General features: G+C 41.0%; 1 protein-coding gene across 2 annotated transcripts in view; it reads right to left on the bottom strand.

Moving 5' to 3' along the window:
* Positions 1–23,848, bottom strand: part of LOC140371834 (glucosidase 2 subunit beta-like) — a 210,895-nt gene that overhangs the window by 156,597 nt on the left and 30,450 nt on the right. For both annotated transcript variants that reach the window (XM_072459045.1, XM_072459046.1), the window contains exon 8: positions 16,494–16,572. In XM_072459045.1, the coding sequence (XP_072315146.1) occupies positions 16,494–16,572 (79 nt within the window). The remainder of the gene's footprint in view (positions 1–16,493; positions 16,573–23,848) is intronic.

Raw genomic sequence — 23,848 nt, 5'->3', positions numbered from 1 at the left:
TGCGTGTCATCCTTTCCGCTTGCAAGTCCAATCTTCCGCAGTCTCCAAAGCGCCCAGAATATGACAGTGGCGTAAAGAGCACGGGATGGGGGGGTATTTGAAATGTTCTCGATGGCAAACGTCAGGTCGAGTAACTGCTCCGAGTGGCGCGATGGCTGCACGAAAGAAGAAAAAAAAGAGCTGAGGACGCATGCTATTCTGGTGCCCCTGCGGCCTTTGAGAGCTTTCATTATTGTCTTATGTGCTGTACTGCGCCGCCGTGATGGAGAAAGGGATATTGCCATGGAGACGTAAAACACATCCAAGCGTCTCCCCGCAAAAGGATATGAGGTTCATCCGCGAGATGTTCTTCGAGGAGGTCGGCGGTCTGTCTAGGTCACGTTATATTTGATGTGACTTGATTTTCTCGGGGAAAGCAAAGCACTCGAAGAGGTTATTATCTGCAGACAGGGCGATGCATTCAAATATATTGAAGAGTAATTGTGCGCTGCTTTTCTGTAGGGGTGAATAAGATAGCTTCAACTGATCTTTATTATACGACGCAAGCCCCAGCCACGTGTTATGAAAGCAATCTTCTTTATGCATAACAAGTCTATCTCCAGATCTTGGGCTGCATTTGGTCAGGAGTACTTATTGTATATGTTTTACATCGATTGGGGAAATCGGAATAGCCAGAAAAAACAGCCGGACACAAGTAGAACATGCAAACTAGCTATGAAATGGGTGGGAGAGCATCTCTTAAAACTTTATTTCAAAGACTAATCCATACGAATCTATGGTTTACACATATGCATGAGTTCCCTGGTCCATAGTTAATTGGAATCTAAATTACACACTTCTCAAATACTTTATGAAGGTGTGAGTCTGGTCATCGGTTTCATCTCCCTGAGTTCAGATGGATTTGGATTAGTCAATCAAGGACACGCATGGTCTGTCCATATAAAAAACAATACGGCTTCTTACAAGGACAAAAAAAAGGACTGAAAAGGAATCAATTCTGCATAATCAATGATTGAAGCACAAAATTCTGTCAATCTGACATGAAAGGTTTGACCCATCACTTCAGATGTGTCACTGAAATAAACAAATCTGATTGCACTTCTGTTCAGTTCTGAGTTTATTTCGAGGGCGACTCCCTCAGGCAAATCAAAAGTTTTGTTTGGATTAAGCAGCTAATGTTTTTATGGCATTTAAAAAAAAAAACTTGGAAGTTAGTTTTATCTATGTTTTATTTCAATACCCTTTTCTCCATTGTATTACTTTTCTAAAGGTAATACAACTGTGTTTATGTTGATGTTGCCATTACATAATTTGCTTTACTAATAATTACCTTGACAGAACAAAACCTTTTGTTTCAGCACTACATGAACTAGACCATTATTTACTTACAACATACTTGGAAGTAAAGTAAAACAAAACACGGTCTTAATTAAACGATAACACGCATGCAAAGGTCGGGAAAATGTTGGCAAACCTTCCTCGCGAATTAATGATCAACATTTACCGAGCGCATTTACGTATGTGCGGGGCGAGACGGCACAGCCTGGCTCTCATGTTGATCGACCGTTACATCACTAATCGTTGCCTCCACCTGGGAGTGTGGTGGTCCCACGGGGAGGCAGAGCCGGCAGCTTCTCCCCGGACGGTGCTCATTGCGTGTCTTGTCTTGGACCCTTTTTTTCTTTCTTCTTCTTCTGGGGAAGCGGCGGTTACGCAGGCGCATCATCAATAGTATTTGGGGAGTGGTTAAGGCTGATAAGAATACAAATGATTGCCTTGAGCTCGCTTTAAGGCGGGTTTGTCAGTACAGCTTGTAAGACACAACTCAGGGTGATGTAGACGGAGCAGAACAAACGCACTGCTTTAACTTGGTTGGATTTGTTTGTTTGTTTGCTTGCTTTCATTTACTTGACATTCGTGACAAAAATATAAATATGCAAAGTATCAAACGGCTACATTTTTAAGCATATTTTACATCAGTGTTTACTCACTTCAACCCCACAAAATGCATTAGTGGGAGTTGTGGTATTTAGATTCTGTCTAAAGTTCACATTTTAAACCAGTCAAGCAGCAGTAACATTTGTGAGAAGACTGTAATGTGAACTTATAAATTGATCAGAGAATCCCCTACATTTCAGAACATGTTAGTAGATGTCTAAACTACAGGTTTTTATTTTGTTAAAGTTAAATAGCAGTCTTTGCTATTTACTAATTGTAATTTAAATTAGACTGCAATATATCTTGCCCTAATCAGACCTACAAAAAGTGGAAACAGCACTACTACTACTACCTGTATGTTTTGTTATTGAAATACTACAGCATTTTTTTATTTATTTTTTCGTTGCCAGACACAAGCTGAAAATTTGCATTCTTTTTCATTTGACCATTCCTTCATTTTCTACAACTTGTTCCCGTTAGGGGTCGCGGGTCTGACTGGAGCCTGTCCCAGTGACTTTGGGCCTTAATCCATTCGACCAGTTGATTGAAAATATAACAATATCGCATTAGTAGTAGCACTTATAGACTTAAAGAAGGTCTATGCTATATGTACACCTGTGACACCCATGGATCATTATTTTATATTTTTAGCAATATTTATCTAAGACTACTTAAAGGTGCCATAACATGCTTTTTTCACGTTTCGTAGTCTATCCTAAGTGTATAATTGATAATAATAAGGGTTGTGCAACACCCTTAACATAATAGTTAAGGGAGAGGGGGGATGGTGACGCGTGCTTGCCCTTATGACGCGGTCTTGCCCCACCGCCCGTCAGTTTGGAGATTCAAGGAAAGGAGATAGTCTGTAATATAGCTAAACACTGCGGGAATCAATCAAAAAAACACTCTGGGTACATATATGAAGCACAAATAGCAACGTAAGAAGGTTAAAAGCTCTGAAAAGTCGATTTTGCATGTTATGGGACCTTTAATACAAGAAACAAGAACCTTTACGGTATATCATCCCAACAAAGCCTTGACTAAGGAGAGCTGTAGATCTCGATGACGAGCAGTAGTTTTTTTGTTTGGGCCAAAATGGCTACTGAATTCTATAAAAAATCAGTATACAAAGCAAGTAAAGACCAGTGGGTGTGTATCGGGGGTCGGTCAGTGAAGTGTCTTGAATGCAGGAGAATAAATATGACTCAAACATAGTACAGCACATTAATTACTCGAATACAACTTTGAGTGGGTTGAAGGGAAACGATTAACATGGTCAAAAGCTCTTAATAGTTGATTTTGCATAATAAGTTTTATTTAATGTTAAAATATTGATCAGTCTGATTGAAAATAGTATATATCTTGAAGCACTTCACTTCAGTATGCCTTGTATATATCCAATAACATTTAGATGTACTTTGAGAACCATCGGGACAAGGGTAACGCAAACATGACACCGATGGATTTCTGCTCATTCACCTCTTTAATGGGAAAAAGTCTATATTTATCGACACACGTGGATTTAAATGGACCATAGTAACCTTGCTCTGAAGAGAAGTCACCGCCGACGCGCACTGCCCACAGTTTCACCCTGCCCGCATTCCCCGCAGTGCCATAGCGCTCAGTGGAAATGGGTTTTAGGAGATATACGAGTGGACAGATACATCTTGATAGGACTTGTTCAGGCACAAAACACGGTGTCTTCCTCCTCGCTCTCCTTTGACCTCCCACTGCTTGTATTACCTGAGCCACCTGCGCGACCTCCGGCACTTCCAATCTCAGCACTTGCGTAACAAAAGCAACAAGGAGGAGGAAAAAACAGGAAGTACAGAGAAGTGTCAACAGCAGCAGAGCAAAACAAAGGGGTAAAAGTAAACTGGGCTACATACGATTTCACTTTTTCACTTTGGATTCTGTGCTTGTTTTTGGCTTTGGAAAAGGAAAGGGTGAAACATTTAGGTGTGTAAATATGCAAATGTAGAATTGATATGGCTATGTCTTTGAACATTAAACGCACCCTCTTTTGGACAATTTGGACTCTTAAAATATAAGATTTTAATGATATTGTAATTGTGATGGGGAAATTTACTGCAAATAGTAAGAAATTGCTTCTATTTTGATACATTTTTTATATTTGAAATGTCTAAAATACATTTCTACCTTGAATAGATTTCAAATTGTACAACAGTGTCAATAAATTCATTTCAAGCTACCGTATATCCTTCAAGTGCCTGCCAATTTATTAAACACATTTTACATAAGAGGTGGGCATTATAAACATTTTGAAAATATCATGATTGTCATTTGGGAAAAAGGTGACTCGTATTTTTTGCCATAAATGTGGGTTAACCTCTTTATTTTAGATAGGTTTTATCTATTTATTTTATTTATAGTTTTATTTAATTAATTTATTTAAGTTATTTAATATATTTACTTATTATTTATTTTTTGTATTATTTATTCTATGGATTATTTATGTTATTTTGTATTTTGTATTTATAATTTATTTATTATTCATAATGCATTTATTATTCATAATGTATTTATTATTCATAATGTATTTATTATTCATCATTTATTTATTATTCATCATTTGTTTATTATTTATCATTTATTTTATTTATCATGTATTTATCATTTATTTTATTTATTTTATTTACTGCATTCATTTTATTCATTTGTTCTTTTTGGTTTCTTAAATAATGTTTTAAAAATAAGCGAATTTGCTATTGCCACACTGTTGTCATTAGGACTACCAACATTATAAATCTGCTTGATAATTCGACTAACTATCGAATAATAGCAGTCTACGTTGAATTGTACATATTTGCCGTTTCGATGATCCTTTCCTCCAGTTTCACAGGTTAGCGAGGAGGAACATCTGACACATTGTTTCAGTCAGGTCGGCAGACAGCAGCTCTACCTGTCGTTTTGTATTATATAACCACCAAAGCACTCCAGCTGCGAAGAGAAAACATAACCTGTGTGAGAGAGGTGAGGAGCGGCGGCACAGTCAGGGCAAACGCACACAAGCCGGTTCGTGTGGGGTTTCAACATAAAGAAACAAAGCCAAGCCCAGAGATCACAGACGGGATGAAGGCGGTGTACTTCCTGTTCCCCGTACGGCACGCTGATGTTGAAATGTGTGCGAACGTGAATCACCTGTTGTTACGATATCGCTGTGAAAGTCCATGTTTATCAGTCGAGATGTTGGTTAAAAAAGTATCACATCCAAAAACCGCAGGTCTATTGTGTGTTTGGTGTTTAGAGACCATTGTCAAATTACCACATACACTGTATATGTACACAGCGTTTTGTATATTTAAATGTTGAACTTTTAATTGAATAGCACTAACCTAAAAAAATACTTAAAATAAAACAATAAAAGAGTGAGTGAAAAAAATATGTTATGGGTCCATTTTGGGTTAAAAAAATCCATACACAAACAGGAATAAATTCTAAAAATAGTATTTAAAACTAGATGTTAATTTAAACAAGTATCAATAATGGGTAAAAACACATAAATGGGACAAAGTTGCAGAATAGTTTAAGTTTAAGCACAAGTATAAAAGAAAATGATAAGATAAGAGTTGGAAATTGCATTATGTACTATAAAAAAATGTTTTGTATAATCATTGTGGTATCAAAATCAGTGCTGACTATCAAGCCTTTTCCTTAATACTGACAATGAGTTTCAAATTTTAGTAATGCAACAACAATCTGTTTTCACGACTGAGGTAACACAATAACTGACCAATAATGTCTTAGCCGTTAGCTTTACCCGTATGTAGTAGTATTAAACATGTATATATTACCCGTGTACCTCCTATGTGGCAACATTACATGGGGAACAGTACAAAATACATGCGTCTCTGGGCCAGGACTATTTATATTTGGTATTTCTTGCTAAATCTTGACATAAAAACACCAAATTCCATAGGAGAAAAGTACAGGCTTTACTGTATAATCCTGCAGCTAAACCAACACCGTGGCCTACATTCACAGCCACTTAAATAAGATACAATCCTTAGTAAAGCTTAGGTCTGCACATATTAGTCTTCTGGGTTACTGTCAATGACGCAAGACCGTACCAAAAAAGAAGACGGAAGGGGGGTGGGAGGAGGAAAAACCTGCTTCTACGTCCACATCGGGGCCCCAAAAATCTCTGCACTCATTAATCCAGGAATCAGTGCAGGCTCCCTTCTTTCTAAATGTAGGTAAAAGAGATGTTTTCAACCTCCTCGGGCGAGCGAGTAGGGATTCATCTGCTTGAAAATGCGTGGTATCTGGTCTCTTCTCCGTTCCTGTGCGAGCTACAACAAGAAAACAGCACCAGAGGCCCAGCCCATGACAAAACAAAGAGATTAAATGACCTGTGAATGTGACTTTCCAATTCTGCCATTAGCTTGCTTTCAACTTAGACGACTGCTGCCCCCTACTGGAGACGAGCGAGACGTCATGAACCAGTACAAAGTTATACTGGGGGTTTTGAGGTAGAAATATCAGGATGAAGAGCATTTTTGTACATTTTCTATCTCGGAATTGGAATGGAAGATATAAATATATATTTAAAAAAATTGCATATCTCAAGTCTGTTTGGCCTCTTGACTCGGAATGCAAAAAAAAAAAACGAATGCAAATGTGTGGGTCCCTCTGAGGAGAGATTGGAGGGCCAAATGTCAGCCAGCCCCAGCAGATGGTGAGAAGAGCTGAGTGGGTGACCTCGGCGGGTGAGGGTGGAGCGGGTGGAGCGGGTGGAGCGGGCGGAGCGGGGGGAAAAGCAGCGTCTGTGGATCGCCGAATGTGGAAAGTAGTCGAGTGTGAACGTTGAGCAAGGAAGCTGAAGTTACGGGTCAATGTCTCAGTCTGACAGAGACACAATGGGGTTGACAGTAATGTATATTTATGATTAGTTTCAATATTATTATCATTGTATGTAACTCACTTGGAAGCAGGGATATACGTATAAGTGCCTTATTCACTCTCTATCTTTTAACCATATTATAACATTATTTCCTCATCAAAAACATATTACGAGGTCGTCTCTGTTGGAGCCCTAACACTGTTCCACAATTTTCCCAGGATTGTGACATCAAAGGAAGAAATGTGTCTCCTGCGCTTTTTTTAAGTCCATAAATTATTCCTAGACTCCTGAGCATTTCTGCCTTCAGATTGTTTTCCATGATAATTCTCAATAAATCTCACCAAATCTAGATGAGGGAGCCCAGACTGATGCAACTTGATGAGTATTTTCTATACATAGGCATTATTACAAGTTCTAAGAGCCAAAGCAGAGGCACAATAAGAGAACCTTTATTTATCCGACAATGGGGAAATATAAGGTAAACTTAAACTTAAACGCTATTTTAGGGGTGAGAAAAATAGACTGACATCTGGTTGAATGAGAACCATGAAGTAACAACTGCCAGACAGATATCAGTTCCTCTGACATGGGACAGAACAACTGAGAACAGTGAGAGAGAAGTGATCATATTCTTACCATGGATTACATTATCCTAGCAACAGCAGTGACAGGACAGTAACATATGACACCTGCTGAAACTGATCAAATTATTCACCTTTATTCTGGAGGCCCACCTGAGCGCCGCCACACTTCCTGTTGTATTAGTTAACATTGGGCTGCCGACCTCCAGAGAGAATAAGTTCAACACAAATCAGTTTATAGCATATTTTAGTGGCGAGACTTTTCCCTCATTCTCCATTCAAACCAATAGACTTCCTGCTGAACAGAAGTGCCATTACAACAGAAGTACCCTTACACCGGAAGTGCCATTACACCGGAAGTGCCATTACAACAGAAGTACCCTTACACTGGAAGTGCCCTTACAACGGAAGTGCCATTACACCGGAAGATCCATTACAACGGAAGAGGCATTACAACAGACGTGCAATTACAACAGAAGTGCAGTTACAACAGAAGTGCAGTTACAACAGAAGAGCCCTTACAACAGAAGTGCAGTTACAACAGAAGAGCCCTTACAACAGAAGAGCCCTTACAACAGAAGTGCAGTTACAACAGAAGTGCAGTTACAACAGAAGAGCCCTTACAACAGAAGTGCCGTTACAACAGAAGTGCAGTTGCAACAGAAGTGCCGTTACAACGGAAGTGCCGTTACAACAGACGCGCAATTACAACAGAAGTGCAGTTACAACAGAAGTGCAGTTACAAAAGAAGAGCCCTTACAACAGAAGTGCCGTTACAACAGAAGTGCAGTTGCAACAGAAGTGCCGTTACAACGGAAGTGCCGTTACAACAGAAGTGCAGTTGCAACAGAAGTGCAGTTACAAAAGAAGAGCCCTTACAACAGAAGTGCCGTTACAACAGAAGTGCAGTTGCAACAGAAGTGCCGTTACAACAGAAGTGCAGTTGCAACAGAAGTGCAGTTGCAACAGAAGTGCCGTTACAACGGAAGTGCCGTTACAACAGAAGTGCAGTTGCAACAGAAGTGCAGTTGCAACAGAAGTGCAGTTGCAACAGAAGTGCAGTTGCAACAGAAGTGCCGATCACATGGGAAAAAAGAGGCAAACGTTGGCGGGACGGAATGAGGAGATTTGAGACTGGGACGAGACACAATTCCCACAAAAGAGACAACATTTTGACATAATGTACAGCAAAAAATGGGTGCCTCACAATATCAATGTATTTTATTATATATTTTTTGCTTTTATTGTAGCATGTTTTTTTTTGTTTTTTGTTGAAATTTAACTCACTCTTTTTGTCCAAGTCAGATATAAACACGTGTGCACAATCTTGTGGCAATTTTAACTTGCGAGATCTTGCCCCATCCCTACTGAAAAGGCTCATTTTGGGTTTCAAGACACATAATTAAGATTCTAATTGATTAAAATTGTATGCACTCCAAAAATACACTTAAAGGTTGAATGGACGATTTTTTTGGCCCAAATTTGAGTCTTATTTCCTCGTGGCGTGGACTGCCGATTAGTCCTGCCACGTATCAATCATAAAACGCACCTATCGCTCACCTGCAGCCGCGAGCGAATCGTCCCACGTTTCCGCGTGTCTAAGCGCATTGATCTATGATAATATAGTTCCCTCAGTGTACGGGACAAAATGAAGACGGAGAAAGACAGTTCGAGCTGACTCAGAAGTAGACGGAAATATACGGGAGACGAGAGATGCAATGGGATCCGTTGCGCTAATAAACAAACGCACGTGTGTGTTGTATCAGTCCGCACGGGTGAATGCGCATGAGCACTTCCGCCTGCGTTCTCAAATCGCCGAAAAATCGTCCATTGCGCCTTTAAATACTAAAATCTGAAAAACAGCGCGTGTCGGTTTGTACACATCCGGCAAGTGGATGTATATACAATATTTACAAAAAATAAAAAGAAAAGGGCATAGAAAGTTAAAGTTCGGAAAATGGGGAGGGCGCTGTAACGCAGCAGCCAGCCTCACCGGCGCCGGAAGTACGCCAATGTATTCCACTGAAGAAAATAGTTCCATTTCCTTTATACCCCGGTCTCATCTTTTTTGCTTTCTCTCTTTTCATAGCACTGTTTAGGTCACAATTCTCCATCATCTCAAATACCGCGTTTAATTCTTGCGTTTGGAGCCCCCACTAGAGAAAACCGTCTCCATTTATCTCAAGTACATCTCATTCTGTGACCAGTGGGCTCAACCTAAAAGGCTCTGGAGGAGACACTTAATGGACCAATAAAGGTTTGACTGTTTTGTCCTCAGCCGCATAATACATCTAAATTCTAAAATTAGTTGTGCATAGTCGTCTACCGCGCGGTGAAAGATTGATTTGCAGTGTGTAATTTAGTCTGAAAGAGAAAGCCGCTGCGCACAGGCAGACTTTTCCTCCTGCGACTGATAACATAAAGCTACATTTTAGATAGCATTCCTCTGTCTAGCATAATGAGATGTTTAGGATAATATATGTCTCCAAGACCACGCTCCAGTGGTTTTACATTCAGGAGAGCTACTGTCCCGCTTCGTTTCTGTCTTGTTACTAACTAATGGAAGCCCTGTAATCCCCGAGGTGCCAGTGTAACTATATTAAACATAAGATAGAGTTACATTCACGCTAGCAATCAGTTAAATGGGGTTTCTAAATTTTTCAGACAACGTCAGCTTTTAGCATCGAGCTAGTTTCTTGTCAGATGCCTAAAGCCTGTAACGGTTTACACTTTATCCAGATTCACGTACGCTTACAATCTTTATATTGGCTTTAAGAGGTAGCTAAAGTAACTACTGCCTTTGTAAGTCTACACTTAAATGATTGGTTGAATACAATTGTCACTCACTCAAACATTGCAGAGGCTGACCAATAAGAGAAGTGGGTGGGGAAGTGTTCTTGTGGTGGATAGCTCACATTAGGACAGGAGCGGTGCTGTTGCAGTCACAGGTTTTGACCACGCCCTCGCAAGACCACATGCTCACGCAATAACTAATCATTATTATAGAGAAAACGCTGCATTTAATCATATGGAATTTAAGTTTTAGTTTATTTTTATTTGAGACGGAGATATTGCTCAATATACGTTAACCTTAACAGGAGAGATGCATTGTAACAGGTAGTAGCTCAAGTGATCATTTCCACCTGTCATCCCTCAGCTGACGTCATTAAGGCCCACAGAGATGTAGCATCTCGCCTATTCCCATGTGCAGGCGCTCCATTCAAGTCAATGGGGCGTGCTCGCTAGTGCATGTCACCATTTTAGCGGAGGCTAGCTACATTTAGTAGTTGTGTGGCCCAAAAGTAGCATCAAGTGATACAGCTCGCGTGACAGGTGACCCCTCTCTGACCAATCAGAGCGAAAGCTGTTTGAGCGAAGCAGAAGGCGCCAAAGCTAAAGATTTAAAACCTGTTTTTAAGAAAACTGAAGGGTTTTGAACCGGAAAAAAGTAAATGTTATACAGGCAATTTCGCTCTATGGGAAAAAATGCTTTCTGGGTCGCAGAGGATTTGTTCGCTGCAGTTCCAATGGACTGGCCACTGGGGCCAACCCACAACAGCTATGTACCAAAAATGCATTGAGAGATGGGAAATGACCCAAAAAAAATCTGATCGTAGAATCATGAAATAAAAATATTATTACGGCAACGCCGTCCGCCCAACCAAATGTCGGCCATATTGCTTCAAAAATGGCTAAACATGACTTTGGAGTTTTTCCAAACGTCGTACTTTTACGAACTCCTCCCAGGGCGTTGGCCCTAAAAAGCTGAAATTTGGTGAAAATGCTACTGAGGAGTGGGACATCAAAAGTTATCCAAATTACATTGATACCTCTCACGGTCTCTGTGCGGCGAAGCCGCAAACTGTAGCTAGAATTTCAGAATTCTCCCAAATTTAACATTTCTGCCGTTTGCGCAGATAAAGTCCGAATTGCGTCAAATTAGAATCAGTTGTTAAACTCTTTGCCCTAAACCTACTTGAAGTGAAATAAATTAATTTGGAGCCACAGCGCCCCCTACAGATTTTATATGGAGGTTAAATATTTAGTTTTGCGAAATTATATGAAATTTGACACACAACTCAATTTTGGCATCCCCATCAAAAAAGTCAATGAGACCCATGTCATAATTGTTATGGCGTTGCCGTAACGATGACCGAAACCTTCCATGTTATTCCAATGGGGAAATCGCCAGAACATGTTTACACTTTAGACTTTCACGAACTCCTCTTAGGGCGTTAGACATATTAACCTGAAATTTGGTGAGACTCATCTTCAGGGGTGGACCATCAAAAGTTATCCACATTTTTATTCTAAGAGATTCAGCAGTAGATGTAATAAAAGGACAATTGGGGCGCGTTAGCGCCCCCTCCTCTTGCGGCGTGGCGGTGGCGTGGCGAGGGCCGATCATTGCTGCTTGCGGCTATATATTTTTATCTTTATTATTTTTCCCCTCCATCCCTTGTTGGGAAATGGGAGGGTTTGTCTATGGGAGTTTTTGTTTATAAGTGATCTTCTACTGAGAGAGTCAAACTTCCTAAAAGTGATCTGTTCTTTTCTTCTGTATCTACCTCTGTATCTACCTGCGTTGCATCAATGAAATTTCCCTATGTGGGACAATAAAGAATCTTATCTTATCTTATCTTAAGATAACCAACAGAATGTAAAGCCAATTGCAATCACTTTCAGGGACAAATACATGTTGTTGATACCAAGAGGATGTTCGGGGGAAAAAAAACTATGACTACAATGTTCAAGAGCAACATATTATGCTTCTTTACAGCTGTAATGCACACTTAGACAGTGGTAAAAACAATGTCAGAACACGGAACAAGAATAGTTTTCGTTGAAGTGCATCCCACTGCTCATACTATGCCACCTGCAAAATCTTTTGTTTTGAGAACTGCCTTATCATTCCTATGATTTGATAAAAGAAAACTGCTTTTTTTATCTTTTTGGTTCACAAGAAGAGAATCTGTTTTGTTGCCTTTCTGCACGGATAAATCAGGGGGGCTTTGGAGGCAGACGGGTGGAGAGTGGCTGGATAAGTGAAATTCACCTCTGCACCAAAAGGCCTATTGCAAGAAGAGAGGCCAATTTCCCAGCGCTGCTTTCTTTCGCCAAAGCCCTATACTGTGCAATCTCATCACACGCCGCTGCCTCTGTATTGTCCTACGGTTAATTTCAACAGACCAAGGACTCCATGCTGCAAGTAGCACATCAAAAAATGTCTCGCTATTTGGGTTGTCAAGAAAACGTATACTCCCAGATAACAGTCAATACTAGCCTTGAAACTAGATTTGTACCTGTACTACGATTCATAGTTTTGGCCGGGGTGCGACTTATACTTATATTTGTACTTATATACTTATACTCTGGAGCGACTTATGTGATATTATTTGTTATTTTCACACTTGCAACTGCATTTCATACTCCAGTGCAACTTATATATGTTTTTTTCTTCTCTATTATGCATTTTTTGACTGGTGCGACTTATAGTCCGGAAAATACGGTATATGGAAAATGTTGTTGTTTTTAGCATGGTCCAGATCTGATGATCAGATCAGGATTAACATCAAGACCGCAAATGAAAGAATCTATTGTATGCGACATTTTGACCATGTGATATCAAAATTGGTATCAACTTTCTTTTGAAGTATCAAAATCAAGTTTGAACTTGGTATTGTAACAGCACTTGTTGCTATTGGAGATAATGGTTACACCTATGATTACCGGTCAAATGAGACTGAACTTGAGACGACATTAACAGTACTTTCTGCAGCAATGGAGGGCTATAACATAATAATATGACAAGAGAGGCAGCGCCACTTCAGAATATCCCTTTTCCCTGAAGAAAGAACGCCGTCTTTGATCATCAAATTGTTCTCCTGAAAATCCTCCTGTTCTTGAATTATCCGGGCCGCTGAAGTGGAAACTGAATTTTCTGTGGACGCCAAAGCTTCTTAAAAGAAAAAAAAAAGAAAAGAGAGATGGGCAACTAATAAAAAGGAGTGAAAATGACACAAATTGAATCAGGCAGCGATAAAGTAATATATGATCCTATCTCACTCGGTGACAGGGCAAAAGTAATCAAGGTCTACAGAAGTTACAACAGAGGACTGATGAGGACATAATTCCTTTTCTGTCCCCCCCACCCCCCCCACACCCTATAAAACAGAGAGGCATGAAGAACATTGTCCTTTGGGCCGAGTGATATTGGAACAAACCGGACTAGCTGCACAGTAATATTCCCCCAAAAGAAATTAGGCTTTTTTAATTAGAATTTCAGTCAAAAGTGGCATCAAGCTATCAGGCATTATTTTATAAGCACCTGACTATACGTGTGTTTTATATGACCACTTGCTAAATATACAGCAAATGTCATTCACAAGTTTAATTTCAAATGTATTACGTTTGACATACCGTAAGAGTTGCATGGTTTCTGATTATTGTTTAAAATCAGGACATAATTTACTAACATATATATAACTTTGAAAACAATATAGCCTTATACCTATATTATATTACAACTCATCCATCACTAATAGTTCACTGTAATACACACTCATGTCCAGGTCTTGAGCTTTTACTTTGTACTTTCTACGTTGTGTAGTTTGATTAATAAGATTAGAGATTAATTACAATGTTGTGATGTAAAAAAGAATAACTTAACCCAACATTATTTTAAGTTCTAAAACATAATATGCCAAAGTAAATGTTTTAAGGCAAATAATTAAAATAATGCAGAATATATGACATGAACTTTAAGGAAATAGAACTATATAAAATTAAGTTATACAGACTATAACTGAGCTATAAAAAAGCTATGTGCAGACAGATAAATATAATATTATATGGAAAAGCCGTTATAAGAGTTATTTTATAATCGCTGCTGCATATTTGCCTTGAATACTAATTCAAAGTGTTGCAAACAGCCATCGCACAGCAAATCCCATCAACTTTATGGAAACACTAACTAGCTGCCTACGACTTCATAGACTTTCTTGGCAATCTGCGTCGACCCACACACATTTGATAGGTTACTGCAAGAGAAATGCTAATGACATTTATCAACAGGGAAAAAAAGGCAGTAATAATGAGTTGCTTGGCTAACTAAATCCTACAGAGTAATCCCTCCTAACAGAAAATGAGCTGCCGCTTTACTACATCTGTGGCTGCCCTTGGACCCTGATTGAGGCGCTAACACAGGACCCGCTTGTCACTTCTAATGTAAATTGCCTGTTAACTGCTGTCAATGGCGGCACGCTTAATTTCCCCAGCTTGATCGCGGTTTTGTTGTGGATGCCGTTAAAGTACACATTCATGCATATTCATAAGCATTCATCCTCCTCATATGCGTCAGAATTCATTAGCTCCCTGTTAGCCAGCACACATCTGCACGTTTTACTGCGCTCGGCTGATTTACTGTGTTTTAGTCTCGAGAAAAAACAGGTGGGAAGAGACTGCATACTTTTGTAACATTCGTATATTGAACTATACTTTCTGAGTACTAGGGCTCAATTATTGAAATTACCTTTAATTCATTTAGTAATCAAATATTTGTTTTCTGAAATATAAAAAGACTGAGAAACAGGTTTTACTACAAAATGACACAAGAAACGTGACATTTGGCTGTAAATATATTAAATCAGGATGGACTTCAGCTGTTTCACTTAAGCTTCATCTTATTCAAATGTTGTAAAAATCTCATATTCACAGGCTTTTTTGCAATGTAGACAACAAATCGATTAAGAAAAAGAATAATCACAGCCCTGTTACAAAACATCTTTAGTCAAGTAAGATCGCTCTTAAGAACAAAAATGCCAGTAACCACATACTGCCGTACTGGGTTTCAGATGACATCACAACATTCTACAGGCCAATGATATTTCATGTACTTGGGGGGGCAAATCAAAATAATATTGTACAAAATGCAGTTTTTTGTTGTTGTAATACAAAACGTGTCATCAGATTAAACATTTGTGAATTTACCTTTCAGATATTTCATGGCAAAATACAACATCATCAATTGGCGATTCCATGTGGGAGTATGACATCATCACATTCTAGATTGGATCTGGATTGTACATAAATATCAATCTATCGATATTGAGCAACAAAGAAAAGTATTGTTTCTCATGTAAAGATAATGATATAGTATGTTAAATTTTGTCTGAAATGTTTGTTATTATTTTTTTATCAAATTAATTGCACACAAGTCCACTGCACTGGGAATTTAGTTCACGCACTACGGCTGAAAACTAAAGCTCTTTAATTATTTCTCTTCACAAGATGTTGGCATTTGACAGGCCATTTTTATTGTAGAACTCTGGCTTGGACACAGGACCATTTCACGTCAGAGGCATATTCTTCATAAGCCTCGGTAGGTGTGTAATAATATCCAACTGGAGTGTGCTATAAGCTAACCGCATACAGTCCGACTGATTTTTACTCTGACACCGACAGTGACAAGAACAGGCTGAACATTCCCTGCCCCGCAGTGGGAGAAGCCAGGAGCGTGTTTTGGAGTGCGCATGTGCATTTGAATGGCCGTTTATACCTAGCGTGAAAAAAACAAGGAGAAAATGGGGCTTTAGCCATTTTGTTTACAGCCACAGATTTTGATATGTGCGAGCCTGGTAAGAGTGGAGTTTAGAACAAAAAAAGGTAGTGTGCTTTCACGCATTGTAGCTGGAGGGAAGGAAAAGTGTTCTTCCGGAATTTAAATGAATCTAGATAGGACCTTGTTGAACAGCCGGAGAAAATGTGCAGCATATAAAAACAATAGCGTTGTAACATCTGAGAGTAGTTTAGTGTTTGGGGAAAAGGAAAACTGGGGAAAAGGTTCACTGTCAGAGAACAATGTTTACCAGTGTGTTGTATAAATATTTGAATGGAAATAGGAATGCATTTATTCCACTGCATTAGTCACAGTTGGTCTATTTTATCAATTATGTTAATGTAATGGCATAGTAATAGCATACATTTACTGTTGGCATGCATTTTAAGAGCTAAAATTACAATAAAAGCACAGCAATACGATATAACCATGAAAAACTAAACAGAAAATGATGAATAGCTTGTTTTTTGAAGCTTGTTCAAAAGACACTTACCACAGCTTCATCCTCTGTAAGAACTCTGTTCTCATCTTGAATAAATGTCACTTTGGACTGGATTTCTTCAATAGATAGGCTGTAAAAGAACAAGATTATATTTACTTTTACTTAAAGATTCCCTATGTAATTTTACTTATGGAGTGTCCATCATCTATTTGTCTCCATGGAGATGGTATTGCTTTGCCTGCATTTTGGCATTAGCCTGACTTATGGCATAAAACACATCTATCTGGCTTCATTAAATTACAAGAGTTCTATTTATCAAAACTATCTTGAAAAACAGGATTTCTAATTGTAAGTCAGGTCACCTCTTCACAGATCTGACCAATAACTTGGCCGAGGAGACAAGCAGGTGGGCTCCAACCAGTACCAGTTTTGTTTTGTCATCAAGCAAAAATATATATAGAGTTCAAATTGGTCTGAAGTTAGTTATACAATTACAATAAGGTCAATATTGAGCGCATAAACATAGACGGTCTATTAGAGTGAAGGACATTTTTGTTGTGCTTAATGTGATCAGGGTCACAAGGACAAACTATGCAGAATTACAAAGCAAAACACTGCAGTAGAGACAGTTGAACAGATGAACTAAAAGAAAATACGTATGCTGGTACATGTCAGCAAATGTGCAGCGATTAGCTAACTTTACTGCTCTCCATTTTAACACAATGAGTATATCACAATACAGCCTCTGAGCCCCATCACAAACACAGCCTCTTATCTAACACCACTTAGAGCTCCTCTTGCTCCATTCTTCTCCTCTGCAGTTGTCTTTTCTTTTTTTTTTCCACCACGAGCTCCCACCTAAACCAACAGCACTGAGCTCCCATAATTACTGCATCGTCTGGATCAATCCCCGGAGTCCATCAGAAACGGAAGTGCGGGCAAACGTACAAAGCAAAGCGCTCGTTTCACTCCGGGGGATCGATGTTTGGGGTAAGCGCGGCGGCGAAACAACGCTTCTCGCTGTTTTTGCGGCTGTGCTGGGAGGACAGATATCTAATGTACAGAAAGGCGCGAGCATCACGTACGGCCCGCAGTCGGAGAGTCAAAAAGATCGGGGTCGCCTCACTCTCTCGCAGACGAGCTGTGATGGAGAGAGAGCGAGAGAGAGCGGGGGGATAAAAAGCACAACCTGTTCAGGGGCCTTTGGGAGCCTCCATCATGGTTCATTTCCTGGAGCAGTTGGTGGACTCTATTTATAGGGCAGCATACTGGTACCAGTTAATCCTGCAGTGGGTTGCCAAATGAATGCCAGCTGGCACGCCGGCTCGCTCCGAGTGTGCGTGTGCTGCGAGGGAAGGTTGTGGCTGAAGCGACGGTGGAGAACGTCCAGTGTCATAATGACCATAATACGGGTGAGTTCAAAAACATTACATTTGGGGCAAAACTAGGACTAAACCCAAGACTAAATCTAGACTAGACCAGGATTGCAAAGAAATGGGGTCAGGAGTAAACTAGGATTCAATGAGGACAAAGTATATTCAATAGTTGTTAATATTGCGATTGTTGTTGGAGATATGCATACCGTATTTTCCGGACTATAAGTCGCACCGCAGTATAAGTTGCACCAGCCAAAAAAATGCATAATAGAGAAGAAAAAAAACATACATAAGTTTCACTGGAGTATGAAATACGGATGCAAGGGTGAAAATAACAAATAATATCACATATAAGTCGCTCCGGAGTACAAGTATATAAGTATAAATATAAGAATAAGTCACACCCCGGCCAAAACTATGAAAACAGGTGCAACTTATAGTCCGGAAAATACGGTAATTAGAATATTGTCAACAACCACTATTAACTATTAAAAAACGGCGGCAAAAGGTGCACATAAAAACCTAAAACAAACTTGTCAGTGTTAAGGTATAAAGTGATTACTTATGCACTTACTGTGGTTCATTTTTTAATATTATTCACTTTTTGTGCAATACTTGAACTTCGACAAAGATATTTACAGTCTGTCTTGTTTTAGCACATTTCTGAAAGCCTGCCAGATTATTATTGAATTATAAATAATTTTTGTTAATATCACCCAGCTCTAGTGTCAACGCAGAAGTGTTTTCTACCACCTCTTTGTTTGACAGGTGATATTTTTCTGTTCAGTTTGATTTCCTGGTTAAGTTTATCCTGGCAATCCCCTAATTTACAGTTAATCAAAGAATCTGCATCGGGAAGAAAGCAAACACAAAAAATAAATCTAAACATGAAAAAAAAAATTGCGCTCGCTCAAAAACTGTGAAAACACTGACTGAATATTTATGCGTAAACGCAATTACCGGAATAATGAGCAGCGTGTCAAATCATGACATTATTTTTGTATTCAACGATGTGTCTCTGTCTCTGTTAGGATTCAAAAATTATAGGAAAAAAACCAAAAACCATCACCGGGCAATTACTGCTGTCTGAATGTGCATCAAAATTAGATTAGTTCATAGTATAAATGAGAGGAAAAATTATCAGCAAATCGGCATTGGAGCATAATTAGCGATTCTGTCGGAGTAGATTAAGAACTGCATAGTGTTTTGTCCATGTCATCGCGAACGAGACGTTTCGGTGCAAAGAGAAAAGAGTTGGGGCGCTTGCAAATCCCCATCCAAAGTCAGCAAACTGCCAGGCATCATGCACGCATCAGGTATATGGGCAAACTTTGTCATAATGCCACGTGAATCGAGCTTGACAGCGAGGTGTGCGCGAGGGGGAAATATGGTGATGTAGCGCGCAAAAAACACAGCGTCCCGCTTTATTCAAATGGCCATCGATACATGTCCGGAGTCCGAGATAGCCTGCTCGCCAAATCCTGTTGACTGATGGGCTAAAACAATGGCCTGCGCAGGAATAAGCAGCATTTGCAGATATTTCAGCTTAGTAATGTGTTTGTTTAAGCGCGCCAGCCCGCAGAGAGACTTAGCGTTAAGGCGTGGAGGAGTGGATGGATGGAGCCAGGGAGGAGACTGGGCTGAATAATAGTACATATCTAGACGTGGGAATGCATAAGTGGGCATTCGGCGCTCCACCGGAAAGAAAGTGCTGCACCAGCGCTTTGGCGACAGAGCGGCCATGTGTTTTAAGCAGGGCATTTGGTTTTCTGTGCCCGAGTCTGACAGCTTTTGCTTTTAGAGTGGCTCCAGTCCAGTTTTGCAATGAAAATAAAAAAAGACAAATTTGGGATTTCAGACACTGGAAGTAGTTAAGAGAGCCACAGATGAAGTCCCCCCAAGAACAATAAAGAGATACTGCACTAGACAGAACAGTTTGGGGTTAAAGTGAAGTTATTTCTGGTTATAGTTTGGTGAAGTAAAACCTATTTTCATGGTGAACAATGCGCTTATTCCTTACTTGCCTCATTATACCATATAAATATTTCAGTTCAGGAGAGTAAGTAATTAGTGCTAGCCACGGATTGTCCATAACGAACACCATGTTCAAGCACAAGAGTGTCCATCAGTGCAAATGGCACCAGGACACCCTAGGCCGGAGGTCAATGATCGACTTTGTTGTCGTGTCATCTGACCTCCGGCCGCGTGTCTTGGACACTCGGGTGAAGAGAGGGGCAGAGCTGTCAACCGATCACCACCTGGTGGTGAGTTGGATCCGCTGGCGGAGGAGGAAGCCGGACAGACTTGGCAGACCCAAGCGCATTGTGAGGGTCTGTTGGGAACGTCTTGTGGAGCCCTCTGTCAGTAGGGTATTCAACTCGCACCTCCGGGAGAGCTTCTCCCATGTCCCGGGGGAGGTTGGGGACATTGAGTCCGAGTGGACCATGTTCTCGGCCTCCATTGTTGATGCGGCTGCTCGGAACTGTGGTCGCAAGGTCTCCGGTGCCTGTCGTGGCGGCAACCCCCGAACCCGGTGGTGGACACCGGAAGTAAGGGATGCCGTCAGACTGAAGACCTATCAGGCCACTCTGGCTTGTGGGTCTCCGGAGGTCATCGACAGGTATCGGCAGGCCAAGCGAGCCGCGGCTCGTGCTGTCGCAGAGGCAAAAACCCGGGCCTGGGAGGAGTTCGGGGAAGCCATGGAGGAGGACTATCGGTCGGCACCAAAGAAATTCTGGCAAACCGTCCGGCGCCTCAGGAGGGGGAAGCAGTGCCTCACCAACACCGTTTACTGGACCAGCTCTATACCCTCCATCGGGTGCTCGAGGGTTCATGGGAGTTTGCCCAACCAGTCCACATGTGCTTTGTGGATCTGGAGAAGGCTTTCGACCGTGTCCCTCGGGGTGTCCTTTGGGGGGTGCTCCGGGAGTACGGGGTCCGGGGCCCTTTGCTCAGGGCTGTCCGGTCCCTGTATGACCGGAGCAGGAGCTGTGTTCGCATTGCCGGCAGTAAGTCAGACCTGTTCCCAGTGCATGTTGGACTCCGCCAGGGCTGCCCTTTGTCATCGGTTCTGTTCATAATTTTTATGGACAGAATTTCTAGGCGCAGTCAGGGGTCGGAGGGTGTCCAGTTTGGGGACCACAGGATTCCATCTCTGCTGTTTGCAGACGATGTTGTCCTGATGGCTCCATCAAACCCGGACCTGCAACATGCACTGGGACGGTTTGCAGCCGAGTGTGAAGCGGCTGGGATGAGAATCAGCACCTGCAAATCCGAGGCCATGGTTCTCGACCGGAAAAAGGTGGCTTGCCCTCTTCAGGTGGGTGGGGAGTCCTTGCCCCAAATGGAGGAGTTCAAGTATCTCGGGGTCTTCTTCATGAGTGAGGGAAGGATGGAGCGTGAGATTGACAGGCGGATCGGAGCAGCGGCTGCAGTGATGCAGTCGCTGCATCGGACCGTTGTGGTGAAGAGGGAGCTGAGCCGAAAGGCAAAGCTCTCTATTTACCGGTCGGTCTACGTTCCTGCCCTCACCTATGGTCATGAGCTTTGGGTAGTGACCGAAAGAACAAGATCGCGGATACAAGGTCGAAATGAGTTTCCTCCGCCGTGTGGCTGGGCGCTCCCTTAGAGATAAGGTGAGGAGCTCGGCCACACGGGGGGAGCTCGGAGTAGAGCCGCTGCTCCTCCACGTCGAGAGGAGCCAGCTGAGGTGGCTCGGGCATCTGTTCCAGATGCCTCCTGGGTGCCTCCCTCGGGAGGTGTTTCAGGCATGTCCCACCGGGAAGAGGCCCCGGGGAAGACCCAGGACACGCTGGAGAGACTATGTCTCTCGGCTGACCTGGGAACGCCTCGGGATCCCCCCGGAGGAGTTGGAGGAAGTGTCTGGGGAGAGGGAAAGTCTGGGAAGAGGGAAGTCTGCTCAGACTGCAGCCCCCGCGACCCGGCCCCGGATAAAGCGGCAGAAAATTGATGGATGGATGGATGGATATATATTATAGTAAAATATGATTGTTTATTACAGCTTTTTACTAAAAATGCCAATTTGGTAGAACTTTCAACGTTGAATAAGGCAATATGGCAAGCTTTCACAAATTAATTTTACACAATCAATATTTTAGTTCAGCGGTAACAAAATATGAGAGAGTTGGGGGATTTTTAGAACGCATACAAAGAGTACCAGCCCAGTTCTTCCAAATTTGAACAAGAAGATGAGATAGTAGGAGGTGACAAGTGCAAGCAATTGGCCATTAAACAATGCAAACAAAGGAACAGATTACTAAAATATAAACGATGTGTAAAGTTGGAGGAAGAACAAATTGCTGAAATAGTTTGAAAAAGAAAGATGTGTGCGCTGAGCTCAGGCGGATGAGATATGAGTCTCTGAAGTTAGGTGGAACTAATGTTTTGCTCCAGACATATTGATGTGAGCCAGATACTCATAAAACTGTCATTTGTCTTGTACAGCAGCAGCAGAAGACAACAAATATTCTCCTAATAATCCCATTTTAAGGGTATCATTTCCACTCTACTCTAAAATATGGGTGAATTTTGTTTATTTGTATCCCCCATTCAAAGTAACATCAATTATAGTAATTCAAAGCATCTCGTATAATGTTACTTTGTGCTCATGCTGTTTGTGCCCTTATTGTCTATTAACCGACCCAGTATGCAAGCAAAAACTGTGTCTTTTGGGTATATTCTATTTTGTACTAAACAAAAACAAAGTAATAAGAATTTGCAATATGATAATCAATCTAATTTGTTTACACGAACACATTAGCATATAAGTTTGGAATGTATTAGCATAAGGTTGTGAGGAAGAGACGGGGAACAGGAAACACTTGAGGAACACAGAACTTTACCATAGAATTATCTTTGTTTTGCACTAACAAAAGCAAAAATGTTTTTTAGAGTCCAGGGGTAAATGCTGAATAAACTTAGGCATAAGACGATGAATAAAATAGCTGTAATGGTAAAAGCTCAAGGTATCAGATCAAAGAATTATACTTGATTACAAATGGTGTTTGAATCAAAATTGAGCAATACCGTTATAGTTGTGGAATAATAAGCCTTCAGTTCAAATTAAAGAATAAAGAATCAATAATTATTCTAGTTCTGAAACAAATGGAAATCACCGAAATACAGAGATTCTCTTTTAAATTGCCAACAGCTAAACTAAACAATGCTGTACATATTTAATCAAATCATAAGTAAACAAAGGTCATGTCCAAAAAGAATAGAAGTATGATTGGTTGGCTGCTACATTAAGTACGTCCAACTGTTCTAGTTTTATTCTTTTTGGACATAACTGTACGCCTGGATGTCTCAAGTGTGGCTTATTATGTTTGCAGGATTATGGGGAGTGACCAGAAGGGGAGGCTCCGGCTTGTACACTGCTTGGCCCGGGTTTTCGCTGTTGCCAGAAGTGCAAGACAATGACGGATGGTGTGAGAATGGACCCAGTGGCGGTGGAGAACCGGATTAGCCGAGCCCGTGGCCTTTTGGAAGAACATCCTCTGTTGGGCACGCTTGGTTATGGAGCTCATGTTCATGTCCTACTTAGTACTCGTAGAGGTGGTTTCAATGACACAAGAGCAGCATCGCAGATATACAGTACGCCGCCTGTAGTTGGACGGAGGAGCAGCTCAGGGTCGTGTGGAGATGAGGGGTTTGAGCGAAGACAGAAGAAACGGCGAGCGCTGTGCCCTGCGGTGCTCCCACGCTGATGGTTAGTCGAGGTGCGCTTTTCCAGCCTTACACTTCTCCCTGTCTGTCAGAAAGCAAGTGGTCCGAGGACAAAATATCTCGACCGGGAAGCAGGGAGAGTGCAAGAGTTTTAGTGATGTAATACGCCAACTTGGAGGAAAGATCCAAACGTTTGTCTTTTATGGGGGAGAATATAGTACGTTGATTTATTTTATTTGTTTGTGTATTTCTGCTTCCGAAGACGCTTCCAAAAATGATTAATTATGCCTTTTTTTAAGTAAAGGGTTTTAAGAACATTTTTACAATTTTATCAGCATATCTGAC

The sequence above is a fragment of the Eucyclogobius newberryi genome, unplaced genomic scaffold, assembly GCF_026437365.1.
Source record: "Eucyclogobius newberryi isolate DKJ021-1_F unplaced genomic scaffold, fEucNew1.0.hap1 SCAF_22, whole genome shotgun sequence".
NCBI lineage: Eukaryota > Metazoa > Chordata > Actinopteri > Gobiiformes > Gobiidae > Eucyclogobius > Eucyclogobius newberryi.
This window is presented reverse-complemented; position numbering and strand designations above follow the sequence as displayed.